General features: G+C 41.4%; 1 protein-coding gene across 2 annotated transcripts in view; it reads right to left on the minus strand.

Moving 5' to 3' along the window:
- Window positions 1-13,403, minus strand: part of LOC133638841 (glutamate receptor ionotropic, delta-1-like) — an 81,601-nt gene that overhangs the window by 48,555 nt on the left and 19,643 nt on the right. For both annotated transcript variants that reach the window (XM_062031826.1, XM_062031825.1), the window contains exons 4-5: window positions 3,501-3,674; window positions 2,720-2,881 (exon numbers count right to left, since the gene is read on the minus strand). In XM_062031826.1, coding sequence (XP_061887810.1) covers window positions 2,720-2,881; window positions 3,501-3,674 — 336 coding nt within the window. The remainder of the gene's footprint in view (window positions 1-2,719; window positions 2,882-3,500; window positions 3,675-13,403) is intronic.

The raw sequence follows: 13,403 nt of genomic DNA on the forward strand, positions 1-13,403 counted from the left end.
CTCTTAAAGTCCATAGTCCCTGTCAGACCTGTGATGTTGCCCTGGACACAGTCACACTTCTCTTAAAGTCCATAGTCCCTGTCAGACCTGTGATGTTGCCCTGGACACAGTCACACTTCTCTTAAAGTCCATAGTCCCTGTCAGACCTGTGATGTTGCCCTGGACACAGTCACACTTCTCTTAAAGTCCATAGTCCCTGTCAGACCTGTGATGTTGCCCTGGACACAGTCACACTTCTCTTAAAGTCCATAGTCCCTGTCAGACCTGTGATGTTGCCCTGGACACAGTCACACTTCTCTTAAAGTCCATAGTCCCTGTCAGACCTGTGATGTTGCCCTGGACACAGTCACACTTCTCTTAAAGTCCATAGTCCATGTCAGACCTGTGATGTTGCCCTGGACACAGTCACACTTCTCTTAAAGTCCATAGTCCCTGTCAGACCTGTGATGTTGCCCTGGACACAGTCACACTTCTCTTAAAGTCCATAGTCCATGTCAGACCTGTGATGTTGCCCTGGACACAGTCACACTTCTCTTAAAGTCCATAGTCCCTGTCAGACCTGTGATGTTGCCCTGGACACAGTCACACTTCTCTTAAAGTCCATAGTCCCTGTCAGACTTGTGATGTTGCCCTGGACACAGTCACACTTCTCTTAAAGTCCATAGTCCCTGTCAGACTTGTGATGTTGCCCTGGACACAGTCACACTTCTCTTAAAGTCCATAGTCCCTGTCAGACTTGTGATGTTGCCCTGGACACAGTCACACTTCTCTTAAAGTCCATATTGCTAACACCCTGATGCTATTATCGTGATGCTAATACCCTGTTGCTAGGACAATCATGCTAACACCCTGATGCTATCATTGTGATGCTAACACCCAGATGCTATCATTGTGATGCAAACACCCTGATGCTATCATTGTGATGCTAACACCCAGATGCTAACACCCTGATGCTATCATTGTGATGCTATCAAACATAACGTCCTCCAGTGATCTCCAACATGTTTGCTTTTTTGTCTGCTGGCAGCCAGCGTTGAAAGGCCGGAGAAAAATGACATTTCATGGCTTTCATTAGTCGGTGTAGCAGCCAGGCAGCCGCAATAAAAGAGAAAATACTTCTCCTGTCAGCGGCAAAGGTCGCGGCGGCTGTCAGCGAGCGGGAAGAAAATCCTAGCAAATGTTTGCCTTCCATGTGGCGTCGCTGAAGCCTGCAGTGACTCCTCCCACTTCTACTGGCATACTTGCTAACTTAGCCTTCTACTGGCAAACTTGCTAACTTGGCCTTCTACTGGCATACATGCTAACTTAGCCTTCTGCTGGCAAACTTGCTAACTTAGCCTTCTACTGGCATACATGCTAACTTAGCCTTCTACTGGCAAACATTCTAACTTAGCCTTCTACTGGCAAACATGCTAACTTAGCCTTCTACTGGCAAACATGCTAACTTAGCCTTCTACTGGCAAATATGCTAACTTAGCCTTCTACTGGCATACATGCTAACTTAGCCTTCTACTGGCAAACATGCTAACTTAGCCTTCTACTGGCATACATGCTAACTTAGCCTTCTACTGGCAAACATGCTAACTTAGCCTTCTACTGGCATACATGCTAACTTAGCCTTCTACTGGCAAACATGCTAATTTAGCCTTCTACTGGCAAACATGCTAACTTAGCCTTTTACTGGCATACATGCTAACTTAGCCTTCTACTGGCAAACTTGCTAACTTAGCCTTCTACTGGCATACATGCTAACTTAGCCTTCTACTGGCAAACATGCTAACTTAGCCTTCTACTGGCATACATGTTAACTTAGCCTTTTACTTGCATAAATGTTAACTTAGCCTTCTACTGGCATACATGTTAACTTAGCCTTTTACTTGCATAAATGCTAACTTAGCCTTCTACTGGCATACATGCTAACTTAGCCTTCTACTGGCATACATGCTAACTTAGCCTTTTACTGGCATACATGCTAACTTAGCCTTCTACTGGCATACATGCTAACTTAGCCTTCTACTGGCATACATGCTAACTTAGCCTTCTACTGGCATACAAGCTAGCACATTCTACTGGCATACCAGTAACCAGTTACAGGTGTGTCTCCTGACTGTCAACCAGTTACAGGTGTGTCTCCTGAATGTCAACCAGTTACAGGCGTGTCTCCTGACTGTCAAGCAGTTACAGGTGTGTCTCCTGTTGTGTTTCCTAATTGTCAACCCGTTACTGGTGTGTCTCCTGATGTGTCTCCTGATTGTCAAGCGGTTACAGGTGGGTCTGCTGATTGTCAACCAGTTGCAGGTGTGTCTCCTGATTTTCAACCAGTTGCAGGTGTGTCCCCTGATTGTCAACCAGGAGCAGGTGTGTCTCATGATTGTCAATCAAGAGCAGGTGTGTTTGCTCATTGTCAAACAGTTGCAGGTGTGTCTCCTGATTGTCAACCAGTTACAGGTGGGTCTACTGATTGTCAACCAGTTACACGCGTGTCTCCTGATTGTCAACCAGTTGCAGGCGTGTCTCTTGATGTGTTTTCTCATTGTCAACCAGTTACAGTTGTGTCTCCTGATTGCCAACCAACCAGTTACAAGTGTATCTCCTGATTGTCAATCAGTTGCAGGTGTGTCTCCTGATTATCAACCAGTCACAGGTGCTTCAGTTACAAGTTAGCAAATAGCGGGGTTGGTAGTTGGTAGTTCCAAAAGACTGGTGAAGGACCACGCACCTTCTGGATGGTCTCCAGCATGGACCAGCCTCCGTTCCACGGCTTGGTAGACTTCCTGATGCAGTTGAGACTGGCCATGCTGTGCCACTTCCTGTCCTCCAGCTTCCTGTAGAAGGCGTTGGCCAGCATCAGCACGCTGTCATACAGGTAGAGGTTGGACACCTGGGAGGGGCGGAGTCGAGAGGACAAAGGTTAAACCAGCTCTTCCACGACGGAGGCCGGCGTACTTACCTGCAGGTTCTGCAGGTGTACGTACCTGCAGATTCTGCAGGTGTACGTACCTCCAGGTTCTGCAGGTGTAAGTACCTGCAGGTTCTGCAGGTGTACGTACCTGCAGGTTCTGCAGGTGTACGTACCTGCAGGTTCTGCAGGCGTACGTACCTGCAGGTTCTGCAGGCGTACGTACCTGCAGGTCCTGCAGGCGTACGTACCTGCAGGTTCTGCAGGCGTACGTACCTGCAGGTTCTGCAGGTGTACGTACCTCCAGGTTCTGCAGGTGTACGTACCTGCAGGTTCTGCAGGTGTACGTACCTGCAGGTTCTGCAGGTGTACGTACCTCCAGGTTCTGCAGGTGTACGTACCTCCAGGTTCTGCAGGTGTACGTACCTCCAGGTTCTGCAGGTGTACGTACCTCCAGGTTCTGCAGGTGTACGTACCTGCAGGTTCTGCAGGTGTACGTACCTGCAGGTTCTGCAGGTGTACGTACCTCCAGGTTCTGCAGGTGTACGTACCTCCAGGTTCTGCAGGTGTACGTACCTCCAGGTTCTGCAGTTGTACGTACCTCCAGGTTCTGCAGGTAGCCCTCCTGGGGGTCGCACAGCAGCGAGGAGATGCGATGGTTTTGTCGCTGGCACCGGGCGCCGCTGTCCTTCCACGGCGGGAAGATCTGCCGGACCACCGTTATGCGGCCCAGTGCACTGTGGGTAAGCTCCAGGATCTCTGCGTCGCTGATTTCCTGCGGAGGACGCGTGCTGAGTCAGCAACTTTCACAGGGGAGACCTCGACCCTTGTTTGGGGCCACACACTTCTTGAAAGGATCCAGTTTTGCAACAAAAATATTTGGTCCTCAAAATGATTACACATAAAGGAGTTGCGGGCAGTTACAGGTATGTCTCCTGATTGTCATCCAGTTGCAGGTGTGTCTACTGATTGTCAACCAGTTGCAGGTGTGTCTCCTGGTGTGTCTACTGATTTTTAACTGGTTGCAGGTGTGTATCCTGATTGTCAACCAGGAGCAGGTGTGTCTCCTGATATGTCTCCTGATTGTCAACCAGTTACAGGTGTTTCTCCTGATTGTCAATCAGGAGGAGGTGTGTCTCCTGATGTGTCTCCTGATTATCAACCAGTTGCAGGTGTGTGTCTCCTGATTGTCAATTAGGAGCAGGTGTGTTTTCTCATTGTCAACCAGTTGCAAGTGTGTCTCCTGACTGTCTGTCAACCAGTTACAGGTGTGTATCCTGACTGTCAACCAGTTACAGGTGTGTATCCTGATTGTCAACCAGGAGCAGGTGTGTCTCCTGACTGACTGTCAACCAGTTACAGGTGTGTATCCTGATTGTCAACCAGGAGCAGGTGTGTCTCCTGACTGTCAACCAGTTACAGGTGTGTATCCTGATTGTCAACCAGGAGCAGGTGTGTCTCCTGATTGTCAACCAGTTATAGGTGTTTCTCCTGATTGTCAACCAGGAGCAGGTGTGTCTCCTGATGTGTCTCCTGATTATCAACCGGTTACAGGTGTGTGTCTCCTGATTGTCAATCAGGAGCAGGTGTGTTTTCTCATTGTCAACCAGTTGCAAGTGTGTCTCCTGACTGTCTGTCAACCAGTTACAGGTGTGTGTCCTGACTGTCAACCAGTTACAGGTGTGTATCCTGATTGTCAACCAGGAGCAGGTGTGTCTCCTGACTGTCAACCAGTTACAGGTGTGTCTCCTGACTGTCTGTCAACCAGTTACAGGTGTGTAGCCTGACTGTCAACCAGTTACAGGTGTGTATCCTGATTGTCAACCAGGAGCAGGTGTGTCTCCTGATTGTCAACCAGTTACAGGTGTGTCTCCTGATGTGTCTCCTGATTGTCAACCAGTTACAGGTGGGTCTCCTGATTGTCAATCAGGAGCAGTTGTCCCTACATTTTTTAGTAGGGAAGTATATCGTGTTTTGGTATTTTTTGGTACCGGTTCCTAATTGGGTCGGTCCAGGAAGACCATTAAGATTCTGGACTAGCGATACTTTGTATCCATCTGACTGCAGTCATTATGACACGCTCACTTCAAGTGCCGCTGCTACGTGCATGATGGCCGGCTTGGGGTAGTGACAAACAAGGAAGCAACACCACACAACAATATTTCACGCATGCTAATAGGAGTTAGCGAAGGCCAGCTAACTCTGGACTACTGACTACGGTGCTTCATCAACCCCAACAACCTCGAAGGCATCCAGTAACTCACAGGCAGATGTTCATCAACTCAAAAAACTGAATACTGTAAATAGTCGTTTTATTGACATAACTCACAACTTTTATACATCAGTGGTTGTCAGCACTGGCTGCCGGTCCGTCACTTAAATAGGTCCGCGTGCAACAAAAACACAAATTCATTGTAATGATGTACAGTATTTGAGGTATCTGAATCTTTGGACAACACACGATTCGATTCGATTCTTGGGAGCAACGATTCGATTCAAAGCGATTCTCGATTGAAAATCAGCACTTTATTAATAACATGGTGTAACAGTTCTGTGATTAATTACGTTTTTCCATAAAATACATAAAAATGTCTTACAGTTTGATATATTATTTCAAAGAAAACCGGTTTTGTTAAATACAATTCTAGCCAAACATTGAATAAAGTCAAATACAAATAAGGCATCAGGAGAAGTATCCAACACAGTGTTCCTTGAACACGTTTGATCGGACAGGAGACAAAGAATGCGAGGCTCGACAGTTCTGACTGGCCGACACGTCACTCAAATGGCGGTGACGGCGGAGAAACCCTCCGAAAACGACAACAAAACTCCACCTTTTGTGGTTATGTCATCGCACTAATTAAAACCTCAATGTCGATTAATCGCGCAGCCCCAAATTTGATGTCATATTTGCATCAGTGACGGAGCAGGAAGTGGCTAGGAATATGTTAGCGGTGAAATTTCAAAGAAACAGAAGTTTATTCATGCAGAGGAGGTTCGATACAGACAAACTTGGCCAAGTTTTACTAAAGCTTGAGGAGACCAGCTCGTACAACACAACCAGGAGAGATGCAAAGAGGACCACAGAGACAGGATAGTACTCGGCCAAGTTTTACTGAAGCTTGAGGAGACCAGCTCTTACAACACAACCAGGAGAGATGCAAAGAGGACCACAGAGACAGGATAGTACTTGGCCAAGTTTTACTAAAGCTTGAGGAGACCAGCTCTTACAACACAACCAGGAGAGATGCAAAGAGGACCACAGAGACAGGATAGTACTCGGCCAAGTTTTACTGAAGCTTGAGGAGACCAGCTCTTACAACACAACCAGGAGAGATGCAAAGAGGACCACAGAGACAGGATAGTACTCGGCCAAGTTTTACTGAAGCTTGAGGAGACCAGCTCTTACAACACAACCAGGAGAGATGCAAAGAGGACCACAGAGACAGGATAGTACTCGGCCAAGTTTTACTAAAGCTTGAGGAGACCAGCTCGGACAACACAACCAGGAGAGATGCAAAGAGGACCACAGAGACAGGATAGTACTCGGCCAAGTTTTACTGAAGCTTGAGGAGACCAGCTCGTACAACACAACCAGGAGAGATGCAAAGAGGACCACAGAGACAGGATAGTACTTGGCCAAGTTTTACTAAAGCTTGAGGAGACCAGCTCGTACAACACAACCAGGAGAGATGCAAAGAGGACCACAGAGACAGGATAGTACTTGGCCAAGTTTTACTGAAGCTTGAGGAGACCAGCTCGTACAACACAACCAGGAGAGATGCAAAAGTAAGACACAAGGAGTCAAAGGTCTACTGAAATTATTTTTTTTATTATTTAAACGGGAATAGCAGATCCATTTTATGTGTCATACTTGATCATTTCGCGATATTGCCATATTTTTGCTGAAAGGATTTAGTAGAGAACATCGACGATAAAGTTAGTTCGCAACTTTTGCTCGCTGATAAAAAAAAAGCCTTGCCTGTAGCGGAAGTAGCGTGACGTCACAGGAGCTAGTATTCCTCACAATTCCCCGTTGTTTACAATGGAGCGAGAGAGATTCGGACCGAGAAAGCGACGATTACCCCATTAATTTGAGCCAGGATGAAAGATTTGTGGATGAGGAAAGTGAGTGAAGGACTAGAGTGCAGTGCAGGACGTATCTTTTTTCGCTCTGACCGTAACTTAGGTACAAGCTGGCTCATTGGATTCCACACTCTCTCCTTTTTCTATTGTGGATCACGGATTTGTATTTCAAACCACCTGGGATACTATATCCTCTTGAAAATGAGAGTCCAGAACGCGGAATGGACATTCAGTGCCTTTTATCTCCACGACAATACATCGGCGAAACACTTTAGCTTCGGAGCTAACGTGATAGCATCGTGCTCAACTGCGGATAGAAACAAAAGAAACATGCCTCAGACTGGAAGGATAGACCGAAGATCAACAATACTACTATTACTTCTACTATCAGGAGACACTGAACCAAACCCTGGACCTGTAACTACACGGTTAATGCTGTCCCGCCTGGCGAAGCCTAGCAATGCTGTTGCTAATGACGCCATTGAAGCTAACGTAGCTACGGGACTTCGACAGAGCTATGCTGAAAACATTAGCTCTGCACCTACGCCAGCCCTCATCTGCTCATCAACACCCGTGCTCACCTGCATTCCAGCGATCGACGGCGCGACGGAGGATTTCACCACGATCATCGGTGCCTCTATTTTTTAAATTGTATTTATTTACTAGCAAGCTGGTCTCGCTTTGCCCGACATTTTTAATTCTAAGAGAGACAAAACTCAAATAGAATTTGAAAATCCAAGAAAATATTTTAAAGACTTGGTCTTCACTTGTTTAAATAAATTCATACATTTTTTTACTTTGCTTCTTATAACTTTTAGAAAGACAATTTTAGAGAAAAAATACAACCTTAGAAATGATTTTAGGATTTTTAAACACATATACCTTTTTACCTTTTAAATTCCTTCCTCTTCTTTCCTGACAATTTAAATCAATGTTCAAGTTTGTTTTTTTTATTATTGTAAAGAATAATAAATACATTTTAATAAAATGTTTCATTTTAGCTTCTGTTTTTTCGACGAAGAATATTTGTGAAATATTTCTTCAAACTTATTATGATTAAAATTCAAAAAAATGATTCTGGCAAATCTAGAAAATCTGTAGAATCAAATTTAAATCTTATTTCAAAGTCTTTTGAATTTCTTTTAAAAATTTTGTTCTGGAAAATCTAGAAGAAATAATGCTTTGTCTTTGTTAGAAATATAGCTTGGTCCAATTTGTTATATATTCTAACAAAGTGCAGATTGGATTTTAACCTATTTAAAATATGTCATTAAAACTCTAAAATTAATCTTAATCAGGAAAAATTACTAATGATGTTCCATAAATTATTTTTTTAATTTTTTCAAAAAGATTGGAATTAGCGAGTTTTTCTCTTCTTTTTTTCGGTTGAATTTTGAATTTTAAAGAGTCAAAATTGAAGATAAACTATGTTTCAAAATTTAATTGTCTTTTTTTTCGTGTTTTCTCCTCTTTTAAACCGTTCATTTAAGTGTAAATATCATTAATTATTAATAATAACATAGAGTTAAAGGTAAATTGAGCAAATTGGCTATTTCTGGTAATTTATTGAAGTGTGTATCAAACTGGTAGCCCTTCGCATTAATCACTACCCAAGAAGTAGCTCTTGCTTTCAAAAAGGTTGCTGACCCCTGACCTACAGCATCAAAGTATATCAACAATATATGCAAGAGCGGGTGTTGGTACTTAGTGCTGAAGCAACTTAGCATGGTGGCGCACACACACACACACACACACACACACACACACACACACACACACACACACACACACACACACACACACACACACACACACACACACACACACACACACACACACACACACACACGCGGTGGCGCATGTAGATGACTTGATGAAGGTTGTTTCTGGCAGCATGAAAACAAGCTAATTAGCTCATTAGCATCCATTTGGCTCCAGAAACGAAAAGCGGTTTTGGCTCTTCAAAATAAAAGCGCGGCAACGTACCGGCTGAATGCACACAACACGTTGTTGACATGAGCGCAACACCAAGAAATATTTATAATGTATATATATATAGATGTTGTTGCTCATTTCCCAACATGGTGGATCCAACATGTTTGTTTTACTTTCATCAAAGTGCACTCATGTTTGTTTTCACTTCATCAAAGTGCACTCATGTTTGTTTTCACTTCATCAAAGTGCACTCATGTTTGTTTTCACTTCATAAAAGTGCACTCATGTTTGTTTTCACTTCATCAAAGTGCACTCACCTTTGTTTTCACTTCATCAAAGTGCACTCATGTTTGTTTTCACCTCATCAAAGTGCACTCATGTTTGTTTTACCTTCATCAAAGTGCACTCATGTTTGTTTTACCTTCATCAAAGTGCACTAATGTTTGTTTTCACTTCATCAAAGTGCACTAATGTTTGTTTTACCTTCATCAAAGTGCACTAATGTTTGTTTTCACTTCATCAAAGTGCACTAATGTTTGTTTTCACTGCGTCAAAGTGCACTCATGTTTGTTTTACCTTCATCAAAGTGCACTCATGTTTGTTTTACCTTCATCAAAGTGCACTCATGTTTGTTTTCACTTCATCAAAGTGCACTAATGTTTGTTTTCACTGCGTCAAAGTGCACTTATGTTTGTTTTACCTTCATCAAAGTGCACTCATGTTTGTTTTACCTTCATCAAAGTGCACTCATGTTTGTTTTCACTTCATCAAAGTGCACTAATGTTTGTTTTCACTGCGTCAAAGTGCACTCATGTTTGTTTTACCTTCATCAAAGTGCACTCATGTTTGTTTTACCTTCATCAAAGTGCACTAATGTTTGTTTTCACTTCATCAAAGTGCACTAATGTTTGTTTTCACTGCGTCAAAGTGCACTCATGTTTGTTTTACCTTCATCAAAGTGCACTCATGTTTGTTTTACCTTCATCAAAGTGCACTCATGTTTGTTTTCACTTCATCAAAGTGCACTAATGTTTGTTTTCACTTCATCAAAGTGCACTAATGTTTGTTTTACCTTCATCAAAGTGCACTAATGTTTGTTTTCACTTCATCAAAGTGCACTAATGTTTGTTTTCACTGCGTCAAAGTGCACTCATGTTTGTTTTACCTTCATCAAAGTGCACTCATGTTTGTTTTACCTTCATCAAAGTGCACTCATGTTTGTTTTCACTTCATCAAAGTGCACTAATGTTTGTTTTCACTGCGTCAAAGTGCACTCATGTTTGTTTTCACCTCATCAAAGTGCACTCATGTTTGTTTTCACTTCATCAAAGTGCACTCATGTTTGTTTTTACTTCATCAAAGTGCACTCATGTTTGTTTTTACTGCGTCAAAGTGCACTCATGTTTGTTTTCACTTCATCAAAGTGCACTCATGTTTGTTCTCACCTCATCAAAGTGCTCTTATGTTTGTTCTCACCTCATCAAAGTGCACTAACTGAGCACATACCATACCATACCATACCAACTTTATTTATAAAGCCCTTTAAAAACAACCACAGTTGAAAAACAAAGGGCTGTACACCACAAAGAAATAAAGGCAAAGGACAGACTAAAAAATAAAATTTAAAACAGAAGTAAAATACACATTAAAAAAGCAAATACAAAATTACCCTAAGAACAATTTTGTTAGATAAAAAGCAGTTAAAAAAGTTAAAGGTTAAAAACAGTTTAAAGTCTCATGCTGGGTTAAAAGCCAGTGAATAAAAATGGGTTTTAAGAAGGGTCTTAAAAATAGCCAAAGAAGGGGCCTGTCTCACATGAAGTGGAAGATCATTCCAGAGTTTTGGGCCCGCAACAGAGAAGACTGATACTGCTGCCCAGTATCGTGACCTCTGCAGCCTCAGCATTATTATATTGTATTATTATAATTTCATGTCCTGAGGGCTCTCATGAAATAAAAATAATAATTCTATTTAGAAAGTTGTAAAGATGATTTTTATGCTCCAACTATGAAAATAGTCCATTTGGAAGGAAAGCTTTTTATGTTGAGATCATTTACTGCCGCCAGGAAGCAGCTCCCCGCAGCAATAAAGGAGCGTTTATGCTGCTGCTACTACTACTATCAACTACAACAAGTCAGCTAGTATCACACTACATCTCAACCATAGGGCTGGGGCCCAATTGTTGGGTCGCCGGCGCCCCCTAGACATGTGTTTCCCAGCTGTGGTCCTTCAGGTGTAATACACTTCCCCACCACTAGTGGCAGTAATGACAACTTCAAACAAACAGAAGAAGTCTGCAGTTTCTTCAGCGCAAAAATTATGACTTCAATTTTATTGAGCGTTTATTTAAGGAACAATTTTATTATGAATTTGCTTTATTGGAACACGGAGTAATTGTGTGTCCTCCTTATGCAGTATACTTCATGGACTACTTCAGTATACTTCATGGACTACTTCAGTATACTTCATGGACTACTTCAGTATACTTCATGGACTACATCAGTATACTTCATGGACTACTTCAGTATACTTCATGGACTACTTCAGTATATTTCATGGACTACTTCAGTATATTTCAGTGACTACTTCAGTATACTTCATGGACTACTTCAGTATACTTCATGGACTACTTCAGTATACTTCATGGACTACTTCAGTATATTTCATGGACTACTTCAGTATACTTCATGGACTACTTCAGTATACTTCATGGACTACTTCAGTATATTTCATGGACTACTTCAGTATACTTCATGGACTACTTCAGTATACTTCATGGACTACTTCAGTATACTTCATGGACTACTTCAGTATATTTCATGGACTACTTCAATATATTTCATGGACTACTTCAGTATATTTCATTGACTACTTCAGTATATTTCATGGACTACTTCAGTATATTTCAGTGACTACTTCAGTATATTTCATGGACTACTTCAGTATATTTCATGGACTACTTCAGTATATTTCAGTGACTACTTCAGTATATTTCATGGACTACTTCAGTATATTTCATGGACTACTTCAGTATATTTCATGGACTACTTCAGTATATTTCATGGACTACTTCAGTATATTTCAGTGACTACTTCAGTATATTTCAGTGACTACTTCAGTATATTTCATGGACTACTTCAGTATATTTCATGGACTACTTCAGTATATTTCAGTGACTACTTCAGTATATTTCATGGACTACTTCAGTATATTTCATGGACTACTTCAGTATATTTCAGTGACTACTTCAGTATATTTCATGGACTACTTCAGTATATTTCAGTGAATACTTCAGTATATTTCATGGACTACTTCAGTATATTTCATGGACTACTTCAGTATATTTCAGTGAATACTTCAGTATATTTCATGGACTACTTCAGTATATTTCATGGACTACTTCAGTATATTTCATGGACTACTTCAGTATATTTCAGTGACTACTTCAGTATATTTCAGTGACTACTTCAGTATATTTCATGGACTACTTCAGTATACTTCATGGACTACTTCAGTATACTTCATGGACTACTTCAGTATACTTCATGGACTACTTCAGTATACTTCATGGACTACTTCAGTATACTTCATGGACTACTTCAGTATACTTCATGGACTACATCAGTATACTTCATGGACTACTTCAGTATACTTCATGGACTACTTCAGTATATTTCATGGACTACTTCAGTATATTTCAGTGACTACTTCAGTATACTTCATGGACTACTTCAGTATACTTCATGGACTACTTCAGTATACTTCATGGACTACTTCAGTATATTTCATGGACTACTTCAGTATACTTCATGGACTACTTCAGTATACTTCATGGACTACTTCAGTATATTTCATGGACTACTTCAGTATACTTCATGGACTACTTCAGTATACTTCATGGACTACTTCAGTATACTTCATGGACTACTTCAGTATATTTCATGGACTACTTCAATATATTTCATGGACTACTTCAGTATATTTCATTGACTACTTCAGTATATTTCATGGACTACTTCAGTATATTTCAGTGACTACTTCAGTATATTTCATGGACTACTTCAGTATATTTCATGGACTACTTCAGTATATTTCAGTGACTACTTCAGTATATTTCATGGACTACTTCAGTATATTTCATGGACTACTTCAGTATATTTCATGGACTACTTCAGTATATTTCATGGACTACTTCAGTATATTTCAGTGACTACTTCAGTATATTTCAGTGACTACTTCAGTATATTTCATGGACTACTTCAGTATATTTCATGGACTACTTCAGTATATTTCAGTGACTACTTCAGTATATTTCATGGACTACTTCAGTATATTTCATGGACTACTTCAGTATATTTCAGTGACTACTTCAGTATATTTCATGGACTACTTCAGTATATTTCAGTGAATACTTCAGTATATTTCATGGACTACTTCAGTATATTTCATGGACTACTTCAGTATATTTCAGTGAATACTTCA

This window comes from Entelurus aequoreus, linkage group LG21 (assembly GCF_033978785.1).
Source record: "Entelurus aequoreus isolate RoL-2023_Sb linkage group LG21, RoL_Eaeq_v1.1, whole genome shotgun sequence".
Classification (NCBI taxonomy): domain Eukaryota; kingdom Metazoa; phylum Chordata; class Actinopteri; order Syngnathiformes; family Syngnathidae; genus Entelurus; species Entelurus aequoreus.